Source organism: Mustela putorius, unplaced genomic scaffold, assembly GCF_011764305.1.
Source record: "Mustela putorius furo isolate JIRA1106 unplaced genomic scaffold, ASM1176430v1.1 tig00003834_pilon_pilon_pilon, whole genome shotgun sequence".
NCBI classification, from domain to species: Eukaryota; Metazoa; Chordata; class Mammalia; order Carnivora; family Mustelidae; genus Mustela; species Mustela putorius.
This window is the reverse complement of record NW_025421987.1, coordinates 45,554,384-45,577,806: the sequence shown is the minus strand read 5'-3', so window position 1 is coordinate 45,577,806 and position 23,423 is coordinate 45,554,384. Positions and strand designations below refer to the sequence as shown.

Sequence of the window (23,423 nt, the reverse complement as noted above, 5' to 3'; positions counted from 1 at the left end):
CCAGAGACATCAAATATCTCTATTGTCTTTGCTTTTTTCACCATTCTTGACTTTATATTTCTCTGTTACTCTGAAGAAAGAGCCTACATCTGTCACTATACCAGAGCCTGGTTAGTGCTGTGATAAGGTATGGGGTTGGGGGAGTGTTAAGTAATACTGTGATTAAATTTCAATCTTTTAATAGTTCTGTGTGTCTGAGGTATTATCTTCACAAGTGTTTCTCCAGTGGTATAGTCTTTTCCCCCACTTTGTAAGAGGGAAGCGAAAGGGAGGTAAAGTTGGAGCACTGCCCTTCTCTTAGTTGGGATAAGGTTCTGGCAGTCTTTCCCCCCAGGAAATTAGATCTTTGTTATAGAATATACCCTGAGTTCATTTTATAATGATTATTCTTTTCCTTCCCTTTCCAGAGCCCTGAAGATATCATTCTCAGATCTTTACCATGAGAACCTAGTATACTTCTCAGAGGTAAAAAACCCTTGAAAATATGGGGGTTCCAGTAACACTCTGGCCTCCATGAGATTCATTTATGATAGTCCACACTCAGTATCCAACAATTTGAGAAAATTACCTTTGAGTGTTCCTACCAGTTTATGTCTCCAGCAGCATCTGTACCAGCTGTGACTTTCTAGATTTGTTTTTCTTTCCAGATTTGGGGGTAGAGAATTTCCCTGTAAACTCAGTTCTCCAGTAGGTCCAGGAAAGGTTAATTTTAAGTCTAATGAACACTTGATTGTTGTAAGGATGGGAGTGATGATTTCTAAGACATTTGTATGCAGAAGTTAAAATCAATCAGATAGGCCATAAGACAAGCCTCAATAAATCAAGGATTGAAACATATAAATTGTGTTCTCTGACCACAATGGAGTGAAGTTCAAAATCAGTAACAGAAACAAATTTGGGAAATTCAAAAATATATAAAAATTACACAGCATACCCATATATAACCAATAGGTCAAAGATGTCACAAGGAAAATTTAAAAATAATTTAAGAATGAATGAAAATGAAAAAAATATAATAAGGGATAAAAGGAAATACAACTAAAGCAGTTCTGATATTGAAATTAATAGCTGTAAGCATCTATACAAAAGATCTCAATTCAATAATCTAACATTCCAATATGAGAAATTACGGAAGTAGAATAAACTAGAGCTAGACAGTCAAAAGAAAGGAGATGATAAAGATGTGTACGTAAACAAAGAATAGAGAAATAAAGAGAATCAATGAAACCAAAAGTTGATTCCTTCAAAAAAAAATCAATAAAATTTATAAATATTTAGATAGATCAACTAAGAGTAAAAGAAAGAATACTCAAATAATTAAAGTTAGTAAAAAAAATTGGACAAACCACAACGATTTAAAAAAGAGTATAAGGGGATACTATAAACAATTATATGCCAAAAAAATTAGGTAATTGATATTAAATGAAGACATTCCTAGAAAGTCACAAACTATTGAAACTGACTTGAAAAGAAGTAAATAATTTAAATAGACCTTTAAAAAGATCAATTTAGTAATCAAATAACTACTCAGAATGAAAAGCACAGGGACAGATGGCTTCACTGGTGAATTCTACCAAACAATTAAGATTTATACTTGTTCTTCATTAATTCTTCCAAAAATCAGACAAGGAAACACTTTGAAACTTTACTCTGTTAAGCCAGTATTATCCTGATACCAGAAAAAAAGACATCACAAAGACAAAAAACTAAAAATCATAATTTATTAATATAGACACAAAGATCCTCAACAAAATAGAAGCTAACTGAAACGAGCAAGATCTAGTAAGAATCATTTATCATGACCTGGTGAGATTTAGCCCAGGAATGCAAGATTGTTTTAACATTGGAAAACTAATCAATATACCATATCAATAGAACAAAAATAACTTGGTCATCTCAGAAGATGCACAAAAAGAATTTGAGAAAATACCTTCAAAAAACTCTCCATGAATTAGGAATAGAAGGAGATTTCTTCAGTCTTATAAAGCACATATACAAAAAACCATCTGCTAACATCATACTAGTGAAACAGTGAATGCTTCTCTGATTTCAGGAAGACAAAAATGCCTGCTCCTGCCACTTCTATTTAACAATGTATTGGGGTTTTTACCCAGGATAATTAGGCAAGAAAAATAAATAAAAGACATTCAGATTAGAGAGAAAGAACTAAAACTTTTTGTAGTTGATAAGATCTTGCACATACACAATCCTAAAAAACATACCAAAAATCAGTAGGACTAATAAAGGAGTTCAGCAAGGCTTCAGTTTACAAAACTTACATACAAAAATCAACTATGTTTCTGTATACTAACAATATCCAAAAGTGAAATAAAATATTCAGGAATAAAATACCCAAAAGAAGTACAAAATTTATATTCTAAAAACTAAAAGCTATAAAACTATAAACTATAAAGCACCATCAAAAAATTTAAGAACTAGTATATGGAAAGACATCCCATATTCACAGATCAAAACTATTGTTGGAGTGGCAAATTGATCTTCAAAATCAATGCAAATCCTATCAAATTCCCAGCTGGCTTTTTTTTTTTTTTTACAGAAATTGAAAAGCTAATCCTAAACTTTATATGAACATTCTAGAGACCCAAAATGCCTAAATGATCTTGGAAAAGAAGAGAATCAGAACACTCAAGTTTCCCAATTTCAAGATGTAAAGAAAGCTACAGTAATCAAAACAATAATATCCAATATTCTATTAGATAGGGACAGACATATAAATAAATGGAATAGAACTAAGGTTTTCAAAATCATTACATATTTAGCAAGTTGATTTTCAATAAGGATATCAAAACAATTAAATGGGGATAGACTATTTTTTCAGGAATTAGTGCTACAACTGAATATCTACATGTAATAAAATAAATATAGATCCCTCCTTCACACCATATTAAAAAATTAACTCAAAATGAATCATAGTCTTAAATGTAAAAACTAAAATCATAAAACTATTAGAGGATAATGGGAGTAAATTTTTGTGACCTTAATTTAGGCAATGACTTCTTAGATATTACATCAAAAACATAAAAAAATTACACACACACATACACACACACACACACACTGATTTCATAAAAATCAAAAACCTCTGTGTTTTAAAAAAAAATACCATCAAGAAAATGGAAGACAATCCAAAAAAAAGATTAGAAGAAAATACTTACAGGTCATAAATCTGATATAGGACTTGTATCCAGAATTTTTAAACAAATATTACAAGTTAAAAAATAAAAAAAATTAAAAATAGGAAAGGAATTTGAAAAAATATTTCTCCAAAGAAGATATACAAACTACTAACAAATACATAAAAAGATGCTCATCATCACTAGTCATTAGAGAAGTGCCAATAAAGAGCAATTCATAAGATACCACTTCATATCTAATAAGTTTGGTTATAATAAAAAAGATAACTAATGTTGGAATATGTTCCATATCCATATGGAAAATATAGAAGATATGGAGAAATTGACATAATACATTGCTGGTGGGAAGGTAAAACCATTTAACCTCTTTGGAGCACAATACAGAATTTTCTCAAAATGTAAAGTACTGTTACCATATAATGCAGCAATTTTTCCTCTGAGTGTATACCCAAGACAATTTTCTTCTGAGAGTATACCAAGAAAACTAAAATATGTCCACACAAAAATCTGTATACAAAAGTTCACACAGTATATATAACAACCAGAAAGTAAAAATAATCTAAATGTCTACCAATTGAACAAATAAAATAAAAAGCAACTGGGTAAATGAGTTTTATATCCATACAATGGAATATTATTTGTACTAAGTTAACTAAGCCGGTCACAAAAGACCACATATTATGTGATTCCATTATATGATATGTCCAGAATAGAAAAATCTATAGAGATAGAAATTAGGCTGGAGCTAGCCTGGGACTGGAGGACAGAGGGAAAATAAGGAGTAACTGCTAATAGTTACAGGGTTTCTTTTTAGGCTGATATGTTTTAAAAGTTATGGTGATTACTGCACAGTTCTAAGAACATAGTAAAAAACCACTGAATTTGGAGAGGAGGAGTCAAGATGGTGGAGGAGTAGCAGGCTGAGATGACAACAGGTAGCAGAAGATCAGCTAGATAGTCTAGCAAACCATTCTGAACACCTACAAATCCAACAGGAGATTTGAGAGAAGAGCAGCAATTCTAGAAACGAAAAATCAACCATGTTCAAAAGGTAGAACCTGCAGAGAAGTGAATCCGAAGTGATGGGAAGATAGACTGAGGCGGGGAGAGGCTGGCTCCCAATAAGCGGAAGAGCAATGGAACACAAAATCAGAGCTTTTAAAAATCTGCTCCACAGAGGGACATCACTCCAGAGGCTAAGCGGGGGTGGATCCCTTGCAGGGACAGCATGGTCTCAGGGACCACGGGGTCACAGAATGATTGGGGGTGTCTCAGTATCACAGAGCTCACAGGTATTAGAGACAGGAAGCCAAATACAGAGACAGAGCCAAGGAGTGAGCTCTCAACTCGGAGTTACCTTAAACTGTGATCTGTGGCAGTCATGACACTGCTCTTTGAAAAAGGACCCCACAAGTGGCAGATCCAGGGAGAACCCCTTGGAAGGGCAACAGAGACCTGCTGGGTTTGAAGACTCCAGGCGGGGCTATGTGCCAGAGACAGAGAAAATACAATCGGTCACAGGCCAGGTGAGCTCGGAGTGCAGCCAGAGGCCAACGAGAGGAGAATGACTGAAAGCTTTTCTCTGAGGGCGCACTCAGGATTGGGCACTGAGTTCTTGGCTACTCCAGACTGGAGACTGGGAGGCCACCATTTTCATTCCTGTCCTCCAGAACTCTACAGAAAGTGTTCAGCAGACAAAAGCTCCCAAGAGCAAACCCGAGGAGATTACTTTGCCCAGCCCATGATGAGGGGCGGTGAAATTCCAACTCCGGCAAAGACACTTGAGAATTGCTACAATAGGCCCCTCCCCCAGAAGATCAGCAAGAAAACCAGCTAAGGCCAAGCTCACTTACCAAGGAGAACAGCAGAATTCCAGAGGAGAAGAAAGCAAAGCATGGAATTCATGGCTTTCTCTCCATGATTCTTTAGTCCTACAAAGTTAATTAATTATTTTTATTTTACTTTTTCTTTTACTCTAATTTTTCTTAACTTTTACTCTTTCCTCTTTTAACTTCTTTTAAAACTAGTTTATCTTAACAATGCCTTTCCAAAAAAAAAAAATCTTTTTGGGGCATCTGGGTGGCTCAGTGGGTTAAAGCCTCTGCTTTCATCTCAGGTCATAAACCCCGGGTCCTGGGATTGAGCCCCACATCAGGTTCTCTGCTCAGCAGGAAGCCTGCTTCCCCCTCTCTCTCTGTCTGCCTGCCTCTCTCCCAACTTGTGATCTCTGTCTGACAAATTTTTAAAAAATCTTTTTAAACTTTCATTATTATGGCCATATTTTATCCTTCATTGTATCTAACTTTATTTTTTGTATACATGTAGGGTTTTTTTCTTCTAAAAAATTTTGGGATACAACTTCTTCTAATAGATCAAAATATACACTAAATCTAAAACAGGGCTTTGTTCTAGTATCCAGCCTGAGCAAATTCTCTCCACTTTCTTTTTCTTTCTTTTCCCGACCAACTTATCAACTCCTTTTTTAGAATTTTTTAAAAAGTTTCATCTTTACACTCATATTCCATCCCTTCATTGTATTTACCCTTATTTTTGTACATATATATGTAAGTTATTCTTTCTTTAAAATTTTGGGAGGTAGTTTCTTCTGAGACCACAATATACCAAAAATTAAGTGGATGGCTCTGTTCTACTCACCAGTCTAATATATATATATTTTCTTTATTCTTTTCTTGTTTTTTTATTTTTTTGAACTTCTTTTTACCCCCTCTCTTCTCCCCACAATTTGGGGTCCCTTCTGATTTGGTTAATGCCCATTATCTGGGGCATTTCCCATTCTTTTTCTATTTTATTCTCTCCTTCATATATTCTTATCTGGATAAAATGACAAGGTGGAAAAACTCACCACAAAAAAAAAGAACAAGAGGCAATACCGAAGGCTAGGGACCTAATCAATATGGATATTGGTAATACATCAAACCTAGAGTTTAGAATGATGATCCTCAAGGTGCTAGCTGGGCTTAAAAAAGGCATAGAAGATATAGAGAAACCATGTCTGGAGAAATAAAAGCCCTTCCTGGAGAAATAAAATAACTAAATTATAACCAAGCTGAAATCAAAAAAGCTATTAATGAGGTGCAATAAAAAATGGAGACTCTTACTGCTATGATAAATGAGACAGAAGAGAGAATTAGTGATATAGAAGACCAAATGATGGAGAATAAAGAAGCTGAGCAAAAGAAAACAAACAACTACTGGACCACAAGGGGAGAATTCGAGAGATAAGTGATACCAAAAGATGAAATAACATTAGAATTGGGATTCCAGAAAAAGAATAAAGAGAGAGGGAAGCAGAAGGTATATTGGAGCAAATTATTGTAGAGAATCTCCCTAATATGGCAAAGGAAACAAGCATCAAAATCCAGGAGATGCAGAGAACCCCCTCAAAAATAAAAATTGGTCCACACTCCATCATCTAATAGTGAATAGAAAGCAGCCTGGGACAAGAAGTCTGTAACATACAATGGTAAACATATTAGATTGGCAGCAGACTTATTCACAGAGACCTGGCAGGCCAGAAAGAACTGGCATGATACATTCAGAGCACTAAATGAGAAAAACATGCAGCCAAGAATACTATAACCAGCTAGGCTATCACTGAAAATAGAAGGAGAGATTTAAAAGCTTCCAGGACAAACAAAAGCTAAAAGAATCTGTAAACACCAAACCAGCCCTACAGGAAATATTGAAAGCAGTCCTCGAAGCAAAGAGAAAGCCTAAAAAATAGTAGACTAGAAAGGAACAGAGACAATATACAATAACAGTCACCTTACAGAAAATACAATGGCACTAAATTCATATCTCTCAATAGTTACCCTGAATGTAAATGGGCTAAATGCCCCAATCAAAAGACACAGGGTATCAGAATGGATAAAAAAACAAAACCCATCAATATGCTGTCTACAAGAAACTAATTTTAGACACAAAGTCACCTCCAGATTTAAAGTGAGGGGGTGGAAAACAATTTACCATGCCAATGGACATCAAAAGAAAGCTGGGGTGGCAATCCTTATATCAGATAAATTAGATTTTAAGCCAAAGATTATAATAAGAGATAAGGAAGGACACTATAGCATACTCAGAGGGTCTGTCCAACAAGATCTAACAATTGTAAATATTTATGTCTCTAACACGAGAGCAGCCAACTATATAAACCAATTAATAACAAAATCAAAGAAACACATCGACAATAATACAATAATAGCAGGAAACTTTAATACCGTCTTCACTGAAATGGACAGATCATCTAAGCAAAAGATCGACAAGGAAATAAAAACCTTAAATGACACATTGGACCAGATGGACATCACAGATATGTTCAGAACATTCCATCTGAAAGCAACAGAATACACATTCTTCTCTAGTGCACATTGAACGTTCTCCAGAATAGATCACATCCTGGGTCACATCAGGTCTCAACCAGTACCAAAAGACTGGGATCATTCCCTGCATATTTTCAGACCAAAATGCTCTGAAGCTAGAACTCAATCACAAGATGAAATTTGGAGAGAACTCAAATACATGGAGGCTAAAGAGCATCCTACTAAAGAATGAATGGGTCAACCAGGAAATTAAAGAAGAATTAAAAAAAACTCAGGGAAACAAATGAAAATAAAAACACAACTGTTCAAAATCTGTGGGACACAGCAAAGGCAATCCTGAGAGGAAAATATATAGTGGTACAAGCCTTTCTCAAGGAACAAGAAAGGTCTCAAGTACACAACCTAATCCTATACCTAAAGGAGCTGGAGAAATAACAGCAAAAAAAGCCTAAACCCAGCAGAAGATAAATAATAAAGATCAGAGCAAAAATCAATGAAATAGAAACCAAAAGAACAGTAGAACAAATCAATGAAACTAGGAGCTGGTTCTTTGAAAGAATTAATAAGATTGATAAACCCCTGGCCAGACTTATCAAAAGGAAAAGAGAAAGGACCCAAATTCATAAAATCATGAATGAAAGAGGAGAGATGTCAACTAACACTAAAGAAATACAAATAATTATAAGAACATATTGTGTTCTTATATATACAACAGCAAATTAGACAATCTGGAAGAAAAGGATGAATTCCTTGAGACATATAAACTAGTCTCTACTGCACTGAACTGAACCACAACTGAACCAGGAAGAAATAGAAAACCTGAAAAGACCTATAACCAGTAAAGAGATTGAAGCAGTCATCAAAAAAATCTCCCAAAAAACAAGAGCCCAGAGCTAGATGGCTTCCCAAGGAAATTCTACCAAACATTTAAAGAAGAATTAATTCCCATTCTCCTGAAATTGCTCCAAAAAATAGAAATGGAAGGAAAACTTCCCAACTCATTTTATGAGGCCAGCAATACCTTGATCCCAAAACCAGACAAAGACCACATCAAAAAAGAGAATTACAGACCAATATCCCAAATGAACACAAATGCAAAAATTCTCACCAAAATACTAACCAATGGAATCCAACAGTACATTAAAAGGATTATTCACCATGACCACATGGGATCTATTCCTGGGCCGCAAGGTTGGTTCAACATCTGCTAATCAATCAATGTGATACAATACATTAATAAAAGAAAGAACAAGAACCATATGATACTCTCAATAGATAATGAAAAAGCTATTGACAAGGTACAGCATCCTTTCTTGATCAAAACTTCTCACAGTGTAGGCATAGAGGGTACATACTTCAATATCATCAAAGCCATTTACGAAAAACCCACAGCAAATATCATTCTCAATGGGAAAAAATTGAGAGCTTTTCTGCTAAGGTCAGGAGCAAAGCAGGGATGTCCACTATCACCACTGCTATTCAACATAATACTGGAAGTCCTAGCCTCGGCAATCAGAGAACAAAAAGAAATAAAAGGCATCCAAATTGGCAAAGAGGAAGACAAACTCTCACTCTTTGCAGATGATAAGATACTTTATGCAGAAAACCCAAAAGACTCTACTCCAAAACTGCTAGAACTCATACAGGAATCCAGGAAAGTGTCAGATATAGAAGAATGAGAAATTAAGGAGTCGATCCCATTTACAATTGCATCCCAAACCATAAGACACCTAGGAATAAACATAACCAAAGAGGCAAAGAATTCGTACTCAGAAAACTATAGAATACTCATGAAAGAAATTGAGGAAGACACAAAGAAATGGAAAAATGTTCTAATCTCATGGATTGAAAGAACAAATATTGTGAAAATGTCTATGCTACCTAGAGCAACCTACACATTTAATGCAATCCCTATCAAAATACCATCAACTTTCTTCAAAGAAATGGAACGAATAATCCTAAAATTTATATGGAACCAGAGAAGACCCTGAATAGCCAGAAGAATGTTGAAAAAGAAAGCCAAAGTTGGTGGCATCATAATTCCAGGCTTTAAGCTCTATTACAAAGCTGTAATCATCAAGACTGGATGGTATTGGCACAAAAACAGACACATAGATCATTGGAACGGAGTAGAGAACTCAGAAATGGACCCTCAACTCTATGGTCAACTAATCTTCGACAAAACAGGAAAGAACATCCAGTGGAAAAAAGACAGTATCTTCAATAATGGTGTTGGGGAAATTGGACAGCTACAGACAGAAGAATGAAATTGAACCATTTCCTTACACCACATGTAAAAATAGACTAAAAATGGATGAAAGACCTCAGTGTGAGAAAGAAATCCATCAAAATCCTTGAGGAGAACACAGGCAGCAACTTCCTTGACCTCAGCCATAGCAACTTCTTCCTAGAAACCGCCAAAGGCAAGGGAAGCAAGGGCAAAAATGAACTATTGGGACTTCATCAAGATCAAAACCTTTTGCACAGCCAAGGAAATGGTCAATAGTCCCAAAAGACAACTGACAGAATGGGAGAAGATATTCGCAAATGACATATCAGATAAACGGCTAGTATCCAAAATCTATAAAGAACTTATCAAACTCAACACCCAAAGAACAAATAATCCAATCAAGAAATGGGCAGAAGACATGAATAGACATTTCTGCAAAGAAGACATCCAGATGGCCAACAGACACATGAGAAAGTGTTCCACATCACTCGTTATCAGGGAAATACAAATCAAAACCACAATGAAATACCACCTCATACCAGTCAGGAAGGCTATAATTAACAAGGCAGGAAATGACAGATGCTGGTGAGGATGCAAAGAAAGGGGAACACTCTTACCTTGTTGGTGGGAATGCAAGCTGGTGCAGCCACTCTGGAAAACAGCATGGAGGTTCCTCAAAAGTTGAATATAGAGCTACCCTATGACCCAGCAATCACACTACTGGGTATTTACCCTAAAGATACAAATGTAGTGGTCCGAAGGAGCGCATGCTCCTGAATGTTTATAGAAGCAATGTCCACAATAGCCAAACTATGGAAAAAACCTAGATGTCCATCAACAGATGAATGGATAAAGAAGAGGTGGTATATATATACAATAGGATACTATGCAGTCATGAAAAGAAATGAATTCTTGTCATTTACAACAATGTGGATGGAACTAGAGGGTATCATGCTAAGTGAAATAAATCAATCAGAGAAAGACAATTATCATATAATCTCTCTGATATGAGGAATTTGAGAGGCAAAGCAGGCTCATGGGGGGTAGTGAGGGAAAAAATGAAACAAGATGGGATTCAGAGGGAGACTCAATCTCACAAAATAAACTGAGGGTTCCTGGGGAGTAGGGGGTAGGGATAAGGTAGCTGGGTTATGGGCATTGTGGAGGGTGTGTGCTATGGTGAATGCTATGAAATGGATAAGCCTGATGATTCATAGACCTGTACCCCTGAGGCAAATAATACATTATATGTTAATAATAAATTAACTCAAAATGAATTGAAGACTTGAAATAGAAAACCTGAAACCATAAAACTCCTGGAATAAAATAAAGGCAGTAATTAGCTCCTAGACAATGGTCTTGGCAATGATTTTTTGGATACAATACCAGGACAAAAATAAACAAGTGGGACTACATCAAACTAAAAGCTTCTGTATAGCAAAGGAAACCAACCACAAAATAAATGGGAGAAAATATTTATAAATTACATATGTGATAAGGGGTCAATATCTAAAATATATAAAGAACTCATACAACTCAGTAACAAGATAAAAAACAATTACATTAAAAAATGGGCAGAGAGGGGTGCCTGGGTGGCTCAGTGGGTTAAGTCTCTGCCTTCGGCTCAGGTCATGATCCCAGCGTCCTGGGATCGAGCCCCATATAGGGCTCCCTACTTGGTGGGAAGCCTGCTTCTCCCTCTCCCACTCCCCCTGCTTGTATTCCCTCTCTCGCTATGTCTCTCTCTGTCAAATAAATAAATAAAATCTTTTAAAATTTAAAAAAAAAAATAAAAAATGAGCAGAGAATTTGAAACGACATTTTTCAAAGGCCTACACATGGCCTACTGGTACATGAAAAGTTGCTAGGCATCACTAATTATCATAGAAATGCAAACCAGTACCACAGTGAGATATCAACTCATACCTGTTAGAATGGCTATTACCAAAAAGGCAAGAAATAACAAGTGTAGGATATGGAGAAAAGGGAACTCTTGTACACTATTAGTGTGACTATAAATTAGTATAGTTACAATAAAAACAGTATGGAGTTTTCTCAAGGAATTAATACTAGAACTTCTATACGATTCAGCATTTCTACTTCTAGGTATTTATTCAAAGGAAGTAAAGAAAGGACATCAATAGTTATGTCAGAGACACTAAAATATGCCAATGAACTGGACAATATGAGTTTTCACAATCATTACTTATTTCAAAGAAACCAAATTTATTTGATCATATTCCACTTACCAGAATATTTAAGGAAATGTAATTGGTATTAATGTAACAAATAATAAAACAAAAATTAAGGATACATTCGTATAGCACCTGTTCTTGTCCCAATAGCCAAGATTTTCTGAACTGGATCAAAGGCTAATGCTGTGGGCTGATAAGGGAAACCATGCCGAACTGTCTGAAAGAGAGCAGATAGTAAAAATAGTCATCAAGGAAATAAAAATTAATACAATTAAAACTACAAGATACCATTGTCCAACTACCATAAGAGTAAAATAATTATTTTTAATTAAAAAAATAACTACTACCAAATGTTGGTAGGAATATAAAATGACACAAACACTTTGGAAAATTTCCTTGCCATTTTCTCTAACACTATCGGTCCTATGACTTATAAATTTCACTCTTAGGGGGGCACCTGGGTGGCTCAGAGGGTTAGAGTCTCTGCCTTCAGCTTGGGTCATGATCCCAGGGTCCTGGGATCAAGCCCCACATCGGGCTCTCTCCTTGGTGGTGAGCCTGCTTCCTCCTCTCTCTCTCTCTGCCTCCCTCTCTGCCTACTTGCGATCTTTCTCTGTCAAATAAATAAATAAAAATCTTAAAAAATAATAAAAATAAAAATAAATAAATAAATAAATAAATTTCACTCTTAGGCATGCATCCCAGAAAATAACATATGGCCACATAAAAATCTGTTTAAGTATGTCCCTAATAGCTATATACTTAATGACCTAGAAACAGTCCAGCTGTCCAACAAGAGAATCAAAACAAAAAATGTGCTATACTCATACAATAAATTACCACTCACCAGTTGAAATACAATAAACAGTAATGATAGGTGCAACATGGATGATTCTCAAAAACGTTATGCTAAATAAAAGAAGTAATATACAAAACAGTGCATACAGTATAATTATATTAGAATTTGAACAAGCAAAACTAACCTATGGTGAAAAAGAAAATCACAGCAGTGGTTGACTTGAGGAGAACTCACTGAAAGGGGGAGTATGAGTAAAGGTAATATTCTATATTTTAATAAAGGTGGATTACACAAGTGTATACACTGGTTAAAAACTCATCTAATTGTACAATAAAATTGATGATTTTTCTGTGTGTAAACTAAATGTCAAAAAAAGATAAGAAAATAGTATTATAAACAAATATTGAACTCCAGTTAATGATATGTATATTGAGTTTTTAAGACGTAAAGTCTACTGACATCTGCAACTTAATTCAAAATGCATCCATAGAAGTATTATGGTTCATAGATGGATAGACATACATTATAAAGTAAATATAGCAAAGTGATAATTGTAAAATCTACATTCTGATTATGCATGTATATATGTGTGTATACACATAAGATACATGAATGCTCATAGTATAGCTTTTCAACTCCTCTGTGTGTTTGAAACTTTCATAGTCATACAATGGGGAAAACAAGAAAAGAAAAATACAGAGTTAATAATATCATAAAGGTGACAAGATGAACAAGAATATGTAATAATATACAGGAATAATTTCAACATGAAATATAACTTTTCAAAGAAATAGAGGACTCACATGGGTCAGAAAAAATAGATTCTGGAAGGAGCTGGGGAACATAGCAGGGTAGAAAGACCCTGAGCTCACACCATCTATGTTTATAACTTGGTATCATTCACATCCAAGTAGATTAAACCCTCCAATCTGAAGAAGGACAAAACAAACTCCACAACTAAAAACAGAGAAAAAGCTGCATCTGAAAGTTTAGGAAAGACAAAAAGGCAGAGGGAGCTGTCTGCAAGAGGAGAGGAACTAGCATATGCAGAGAGCAGAAAAACGGTCCTTAGGACCAGCATACAAGGGGCAGACTTATCCTCACGTTTGACTTTGAAAATGAGAGGGGCTGAATTCCATGAGTTTGTATAACTTGGAGCCTGGAGCTTTAAAAGTCAGCTGAGAGCACTGGGCTAGCCACAAAGGCAAGTGATAGCCAGGTCACTGCCGTTAAAGAGACAACAGCCTACCTGGAGAGGAAGCACAAAAATGGCAATTTACACAAAACCAGGGCCTAATGGGAGACAGATTTATTCATACTGATTCAGAATGTGTTCAGCAACTTCTCTGAAAAAGAGGGAGCTGGCAGGCACCATCTTCCTCCCCTGTTCCCCAGCATAAACAGAGGGTCATCTACAGGAGTCAGGCTATACAGGCATTTGCTACCTAAACTGCTAGCAGTGTGCCATGAGTTCCTCTGAGGATTCACCTACTCCAAGCCAGCTAGCTTTGGCCCTGGGCTCAGTGCCAATTTTGTGAAAGCTGCCAATGGGCCCATTGCAGCCACTGCTGCACACTGCACCCAACCAGTGCATAGTCCCCAGCCATGTGCCCTCAGCCACCAGGGGAATGTAGCCCTCAGTTTCCACAGAACTTCAGGGGATCTGGCATAGGACTAGCGGCCCTGCACAAATTTGCTAACAGCGTTGTCCCATTCACAAATTCCCTCAAAGCCACATCCCCTCAGAGTTGGCCTGCCTGGGTCCCATCAACACCACTGAGAGCAAGTACAGCCCATAATAGGCAAAGCATCAGTCTGGCAACTGCACTGAAAAGAAAAGCAACTCAGACACAAAATCAGGACATAAGCAACACACATAACACTTCTCCTGAAGTGGCAGATTCTGGTGAACAGGGAACACTACACACCAGGGCACTGTAGGACTTCTTCTTCATAAAGTCACTTTGGTTCAAAAACAGAGAACATTTCCAACTTTCTTAACACAGAGAAACAAACACAGAAAGGAAAAAAAAAAGAGAGACAGAGAAATTTATCCCAAATGGAAGAAGAGGAGCAGGCCACACCTAGAGGTCTAAGCAAAAGGGATGTAAGTAAAATGCCTCAAAGAGAATTTAAAGCAATGAATCATAGATACTCCTGGACTTAAGGAAAGAGTGGAAGACATGAGTGAGACCCATAACACAGAGATAAAAAATAGCACAGCAGAGATAAAGGGCTCAAAAAAACAAAATAAAAAACATGCTTAATGGAATGAATAGCAAAAGAAACAAAGGAATGAATTAGTGACCTAGACAACAGAGTAATGGAAAGTAATCAAGTTGAACAAAAGATAGAAAAAGGAATTGTGCAAAATGAAACTAGATTTATGGAATTCAGTAACTCCATCAAAAGTAATAACATTCATATTATATGAGTCTCAGAGCAAAAATAGAGAAAAAATGGGGACAGAAAATTTATTTAAAGAAATAATAGCTGAAAACTCCCCTAAACTGGGGATGGAAACAGATATCCAGATCCAGAAGCACGGAGAACTCTCATCAAAATCAAAAAAGGAAGTCCACAGGAGTGCCTAAATGGCACAGTTAGTTAAATGTTTAGGTGTCTACTCCTGATTTTGGCTCAGATCATAATCTCAGGGTTGTGAGATTGAGCCCCATGTCAGGCTCCACATTGGGCATGGATTCTGCTTGGGATTCTCCCTCTCCCTCTTTCCCTCCCCAACATTCATATTCTCTCTCTCTCTCTTAAAAAAAAAAAAAAAGGAAAAAGAAAAAAAAAAGGAGGCTAAAAGCAGCAAGACAAAAGAAAATAGTAATGTACAAAGGAAAACCCACAGAGCTAGCAAGAGATTTTTCACCAAATACTTTGCAATCCAAAAGGGAAAAGCATTATATATTCAAAGTGCTGAATGGGAGAAATCTACACCTAAGAATACTCTACTGCAAGGGTATCATTCAGAATAGGAGAGAATAAGAGTTTTCCAGACAAACAAAAAACTAAAGGAGTTCATGTCCACTAAACCAGCCCTGCAAGAAGTATTAAAGGGGACCATGAGTGGAAAAGGAAGATCAAAACTGACAGTATGATGGTAGGAAACACAAAAGCAATAAAAATGAATATTTCTGTAAAAAATCAGTCAATAAACTCACAAAATAAAAGGATACAAAATATAACATCATATATGTAAAACCCTGGGGATAAGAATAGTAAAGAATGGGTTCAAACTTAAATGACCATCCACTTAATATAGACTGCTATACATAGAAAGGTTATACACAAACCTTATGGTAACCATGTATCAAAAACAACAAATAAATGTGCAAAAATTAAAAGGAAGTAATCCAAATATATCACTAAAGAAAATCAGCAAAACATGAAAGACAGAAAGACAAGGATCAAAGAAAATCTTTAGAAACAGCCATAAAAGAAAAAGTAAAATGATAATAAATACATATCTATCAATAATAACTCAGAGTAAATGGACTAATAAATGTTCCATTTATGAAATGGATAAAAACAACAATAGATAAAAACAATAAGACACATCTATATGCTACCTATAAGAGACTTGTTCCAGACCTAAAGACCCCTGCAAATTGAAAGTAAGTGTATGGAGAAATATCTATCATACAAATGGATGTCAAAAGAAAACTGGAGTACCAATACTTACATTAGACAAAATGGACTTTAAAACAAAGACTGAAAAGAGACAAAAAGGACACTATCATTATAAAGAGGACAAACCAACAAGAAGATCTAACAATTGTAAATATTTACATACCCAAAATAAGACCACCCAAATACATAAGGCAGTTAATAACAAACATATAAAGGAACTCATTGATAATATAATAGTAGAGGAACTCAAAACACAAGTTAGATCAGCAAGGAAACAATGGTTTTGAATGACATTCTGGATCAGATGGACTTAACAGATTTATTCAGAACATTACTCCCTAAAACAATAGAATATATAGTCTTTCCAAGTGCACATGGGACATTCTTCAGAATAAATCACATACTAGCCCACACAACCAGCCTCAAAAAATTCAACAAGACTGAAGTCATACCAGGCATCACTATGAAACTAGAAGTCAACCACAAGAAAAATCTGGAAAGATCACAAATACATAGAGGTTAAATAACATGTTACTAGAAAATGAATGGGTCCACCAGGAAATAAAAGAAGAAATTTTAAAAGTACATGGAAACAAATGAAAATACAACAATCCAAAAACTTTGGGATGCAGCCAAAGTGGCTACAGAGGGAAGTTTATAGCAATACCACTTACTTAAACAAGAAAAGTCTCAAACAACATAAACTTATGCCTAAGGAGCTAGAAAAAGAATGATAAACAAAATCCAAAACCAGCAGAAGAAAGGATTAGAGTGGAAATAAATGATACAGAAGTTTTTGAAAAAACAATTGAACAGATCAATGACATCAGGAGCTCATTCTTTGAATAAATCAATAAAATTATTAAACCTCTAACCACATATATCAAGATAAGGAGACTCAAATAGAATCACAAATGAAAGATGAGACCAAATAACAAATACCACAGAAATGCAAACAATTATAAGAAAATATTATGATAAACTATATGCTAACAGGTTGGACAACCAAGAAAAAAAGGATACATTCCTAGAAAAATATAAATTACCAAAACTGAAACAGGAAGAAACAGAAAATTCAAACAAACCAATAACCAGCAAATAAACTGAATCAGTAATCAAAAAACTCCCAACAAACAGAAGTTCAGGGCCAGATGGCTTAACAGGTAAATTCTACCAAGCATTTAAAGAAGAGTTAACATCTGTCCTTCTCAAACTATTCCAAGAAGTAGAAGAGGAAGGAAAACTTCCAAATTATTTTATGAGGCCAGCATTACTGTAATACCAAAGCAGATAAAGACTTCACTGAAAGGCGAACTACAGTCCAATATCCCTGATGAACATGGATGCAGAAATTCTCAATAAAATACTAGTAGGCCAAATCCGACAGTACATTAAAAGAATCATTCACCATAATCAAGCGGGATTTTTTCCTGGGTTGCAAGAGTGGTTCAGTATTTGCAAATCAATCAATAAATCACATCAGTAACAGGAAGGGTAAGAACCATGTGATCCTCTCAATAGATGAAGAAAAGGCATTTGACAACGTACAGCAACCATTCATGATAAAAACCCTCAACAAAGGTTTATAGAGAACATACCTCAACATAGTAAAGGCATTATATGAAAAATGCACAGCTAACATTCTCAATAAGGAAAAGCAACCTTTTCCCCTAAGGTCAGGAATAAGTCAAGGATGCCTACTCTCACACTTTATTTAACATAATACTGAAGTCCTAGCCATAGTAATTAGACAACAAAAAGGAATAAAAGGCATCCAAATTGGTAAGGAAGAAATTAAACTTTTCCTATTTGCAGATGACATGATACTCTATACAGAAAACCCAAAAGACTCCACCAAAAAAACTGCTAGAACTGATAAACGAATTCAGTAAAGGTGCAGGATAAAAAATCCATGTGCAGAAATCTGTTGTATTTTGATACACCAATAATGAAGCCACAGAAAGAGAAATTAAGAAAATAGTCCCATTAACAATTGTACCAAAAATAATAGACACCTAGGAATATATATATAAATGACCAATAAGCATATGACACCACCATTAATAAATCATATTCACAATGAGATACAACTGTATAGTCTCTAGGATGACTATAATAAAAATGATGGATGCTAACACATGTTGACAAAGATGTGAAGAAATTGGAGCCCTAAAACATTGCTGGTGGGAATATAAAAATATGTGTAAAATCTTTGGAAAACAGCTTTGCAGTTCTTCAAAATGTGAAATATAGTGTTACCTATTATCTAAGGCTATATAACTAAGAACAATGAAAAAAGAAATCCACACAAAACTTTAATACAAATGTTCATAGCAGCATTATTCATAATAGCCACAAAATAGAAACAACTCAAATATGCATCAACTGATGAAAAGATAAATAAAATACAGTATAGACACACAGTGGAATATTATTGATTAATAAAAAGAATGAAGTACAGATGCATGCTACAATAGGGATGTACCTGGAAAATGTTATGCTATCTGAAAGAAGCCAGTCACATATTGATTCCATTGAATAGAATGAACAGAATAGGAAAATCTATAGATACATATACATTACATGTCTGGCTGCCTAGGCATGGGGGATAGAGGCTCTGGATAATGTTGACTGCTAAAGGGTATAGGCAACCATTTTGGGGGTGGTAAAATGTTCTAAAATTGACTATGGTAGTGCTGCACAACTCTCTAAATATACTGAAAAACAATGAAATGTACACTTTAAATAGGTAAAATGTATAGTAGGTGAATTATATCTTAATTTGAAGAAAAAGAATATTATTTCCCCCAAGAATATAAAATATTCTGATATTGTATCATTAGATAAATTGTGCTGTAAGACATTAGATCAGTTGGGGAATCTGGTTGATTTCAAAAGAATTAAGGCTATCAATCAGAATGACAAAATGCAGTAAAAATAAATGTAGCAGGAGAAAAATGCAGAACAGAGTCTGAAGACAACCATGTCAAGGTAACAAATTCACAGTTTTAGACAGTGCCAAGAAGGATTGTTGAAATACTATAGTTTATGCTCAGTTGGTAAAATAAGATGACAGCAACGCTGATCAAAAATAAAACAAGGTTTTTAAATACCTAATTTTTCTTAATGTCATTTTACTTCTCTTGTTTTCTTTCATTTTACTCTCTGTATTAGTCTGTTTAGGCTGATATAGCAAAATATCATACACTGGGTGTCTTAAGATATTTCTCACAGTTCTGGAACCTGGGAAGTCAAGATCAAGTCATTTGCCAATTCAGTTCCTTCTTGGCTTGCAGAAGGCCACCTTCTCACTCATCTTCACATGATGGGGAGAGAGCAATCTCTCTTTTTCTTTTGTAAAAAGTCACTAACCCATTATGAGGGCCTCACGCTTCTTACCTCATCCAAACTTAATTAACTACCAATTTCCCCTTCCCAAATATCAATACATTGGGGGTTAGGATTTCAAAATACAGATTTTAGGGAGACAAAATTCAGTCCATAGCATTCTCCCTTGACATTATTATAAGGGATGACATGAGGTGGTCAACTGTGCCAACAGTTCTATAAATCTCTCTAGATACTTGAAGCAAAGAAAGATATACTATAGAATGGTTGCAAATATGTGGAAAGTTTAGGTTCTATTACCCTAAGTTAAGGAAACTGCTACCACCTCTGAGATGAAAGAAAATATTCTGTATTCACTGCTGACACTGCAAGAGGCACTACCAGAGACAACACTTTTATTTTCTCCCTGTCTTTAAATCTGGAATAAGTGCCTCCCATTGGCTGAATTTAACCAGAACCCAGCTAGCAAGGAATTCGAACATCTCTGCTCTGGTTTTAGTTTAGTTTAAATTTTAATTTCCTTAATGTATAAATAAGAACACAGAAGGACCAGTGTGGAACTGAAAGCAGTATGAGACAAAGCAGAATTCATAACTTGCCTGATTGACTAAGGCTGAATACTATTATAATATTTCAAAACAGCCTCATAACCACCTGTGATAGATACTCTGTGGCTCCCCAATATATTCTTTTCTCCCTTTTCTACAGTAATAAAATTTTGAGTTCAGCACATAGCAATCTAGTTCATACTATATTTTTCAGGCTCCACAGAAGATGAGATTAGATTCTGAAAAAGTAATGAGAACAAAAATTATATGAAGCCTTTAAAGTAAAGCAAATACTTCTTTTTTTCTCACTGTCCTACTAACTAGAAAATGTATTCAATGGCAAGAGTTGGATCAGCCATCTTAGAACATGAAACGGAAGCTGTAGGTTAAGGATAACACAGTAACAAGATAGAAAGGTGTTTCATAACAGAAAAGAGGTTTGTTGGGTTCTTGATACCATATAGTCATTGAATCAGTCCTGTATTTAAGCTTAGATTTCATGAAAGAGAAAGAAATTTCTACATTTAAAAAAAAAATTATTTATTTATTTGACACAGAGAGAGAGAAAGAGAGAGCACGCACACAAGCAGGCAGAGCAGCAGACAGAGGGAGAGGGAGAAGCAGACTCCCCACTGAGCAGGGCTCAATCCCAAGTCCCCAGGATCATGACCTGAGCCAAAGGCAGATGCTTCACCAACTGAGCCACCCAGGCACGCCAAACTCTTACATTTTAAAACACAGCTACTGTGGTCTATTAAAACATCTTAACTGGTATCCTTATACCCACCTCAACCATCTTAACTGGTATCCTTATACCCACCTCAACCATTCCTAAAAGTAAATATTCACTAGACCACCAAGTTAATTTATGAGACATGTTCCCTAGTCTTGATTATTATTCCAAAAAAAGAAAGCTTTTGATTCTATACTAAAATAACTCCAGCTCTCTACCATATTGATTTTTCATGCCTATATTTATCATTTTTGTATACTACTGATAGGCCAAAACCACCATTTCCATAACCTGAGCATAGAATTCCTAGAATCACGCACCAGGTTTCATCTAGTAAAACAAAAGTGACTATTAGAAATTCCCAGATATTTGATGCTTTTTGAAAGTTCACATATGCCACTTTACTTTTACAAAAGACCTACATTAATACCTGTTTTGGCCAAGCAAAAGAAATGTGAAAAGGATTTTCATTTTTACCAAAAAAAGGTAAAAAGTGAAAATAGAGTTGAGTGATTGTTTTGCAGCCAGCCATTATAGGGGCTATAAACATGCTATAAGCAGGAAGAGTGGAATGAATCATTGAACATTACATCAAAAACTAATGATGTACTATACAGTGGTTAATGGAACATAATGAAAAAATTAATTCATTCATTTAAAAAAAGAGTAGGGCCACCAAGCGTTCTCTAGGAACTACACTCAGCATCTCAGCATCAAGCTGCCATAGTTTTAAACTGTGTCTGTGAGCAATGCACTTTATTTCAATTTATTTTATGCATCTGTTAGCAAGATGTGGCCTAAGGCATTAGGAAAGTCTAAGAGAGGTTATTTTTGGGGTCTGGGAATGCTCAAAAAAATTTTCCTTATAAATTAGTGGTAGTTGCTTCTTTGCTTTATGCCCTTTAGGCTTATGAAGGTCTCACAGGAACACTCTACCTTCAGATAGTCAGGGATGCTTATATAGAAAAAATATTTATGGATTACAAAAGATAGAATATAACAGTTATGCCATAAATTTATGTTATTTAAAAATTCCTCTAGGTAAAAAAATTTGCTTGTAAAGATTTATAATTATATAATACATGCTTTTTTCATATAAGTTCACTTCCTGGTTTGGTCTATAAATGTTACATTCAGGGGACTAGGTACAGTAAGGTAAATCTTTCCTGATTTTGAATACAGAAATAGGAAAATAACTGCAGTCTCAAAATTTGTTCAGTAAGTCACAAATAATTTGAAATAAGATATCTGGTTACTCTCCTGTGTGAAAATGGACTTTTACATGGATAACATATTTTAGTAAGCAAAAAACAATCACTATTGTAACTGTGGAGCAACTCCACTGCTAGTAAAAAACACTCAATTTCAATATTTGTTTCCAATAAAAGCCAAATCACTTAAACTTTGAGTTTTTTAGGGCTTTGTGTATAGGTCTAAACTCTTCCCTAAATATGATGTCATCTTGGAGCACTGAAAGTATTGCTAAATGATTTCCTGCTATCTTAAATAAAGGAAAAGACAATGCAAGAGGAAAATGACAGGCATATAATGCCAGTGAGTGGCATAATGGAAACAAAATTAACAAATTCCTATGAATCCCCATCAAAATGTGCTAAAAAGTTAAAATTGTTCTATATGGTAAAGTATCTACTCATGTGGATTCCATTGGTAATTGAGGTATTGGTACGAGTTCTCAGGAAGAATTTTAAATCTCTTGAAAGAATGAGAAAGCTATCATATTCAAAGATCCAAAAGCAATTGATATTAAAATAAAGAATAAGGCATTAATATACCCCCATTTCATAAGTTATTTGTAAGCAGATATAATAGAAATGGAATGCTAATTAAGTCATTAATATTCTGAAATTTAATACCTTATTCTCTTTATCTTAGTTTTATTTTTATCGTAATCATACACACAGTTTAACAAATCAAACAAATCTAAAGGATATTTGAAAAATTAGAAAGGTACCCCCTTATCTCTCTGATTTCGTATTTCCCAGAGGCAACTACTTCTCAATATTTCTGCTATTTATTTGGGTATTTGCCTAATGTGTCTCAAAATAACATTTTTACATTGCTGCTTACTGACTTTTCAAAAAAAAAAATTCTTTTTCACCTACCCCCCTCATTATTTATACAAGCACCTTTGTCGTATCCCCAGCCCCCAATAAATCACAACAGTCAGTGTTAACACTATTGATATTAATTACTAATTTTGCCTCACAGAAGTTTTTGTTCTCTGGGGTTATCTTTTTTTTTTTTTAAGTTGCATTTCTTTAGCTTTTATGTACTGCTGACTAATTCGACCCCAAACTCTTTCCCCAGTTGCCAAAATCATCTTTCAGTGTATTAAATACATCAGGTATATATATTTAGAGAAAGGAAGAAGAGGGATGGAGAGAGAGACAGAGAGGGAAGAAAGAGAAAGAAAGG

General features: G+C 35.1%; 1 protein-coding gene across 6 annotated transcripts in view; it reads right to left on the bottom strand.

The window, feature by feature from the left end:
• STXBP5L (syntaxin binding protein 5L) overlaps window positions 1-23,423 on the bottom strand; it is a 458,714-nt gene that overhangs the window by 358,264 nt on the left and 77,027 nt on the right. For all 6 annotated transcript variants that reach the window (XM_045088436.1, XM_045088437.1, XM_045088440.1 and 3 more), the window contains exon 3: window positions 12,040-12,137. In XM_045088436.1, coding sequence (XP_044944371.1) covers window positions 12,040-12,137 — 98 coding nt within the window. The remainder of the gene's footprint in view (window positions 1-12,039; window positions 12,138-23,423) is intronic.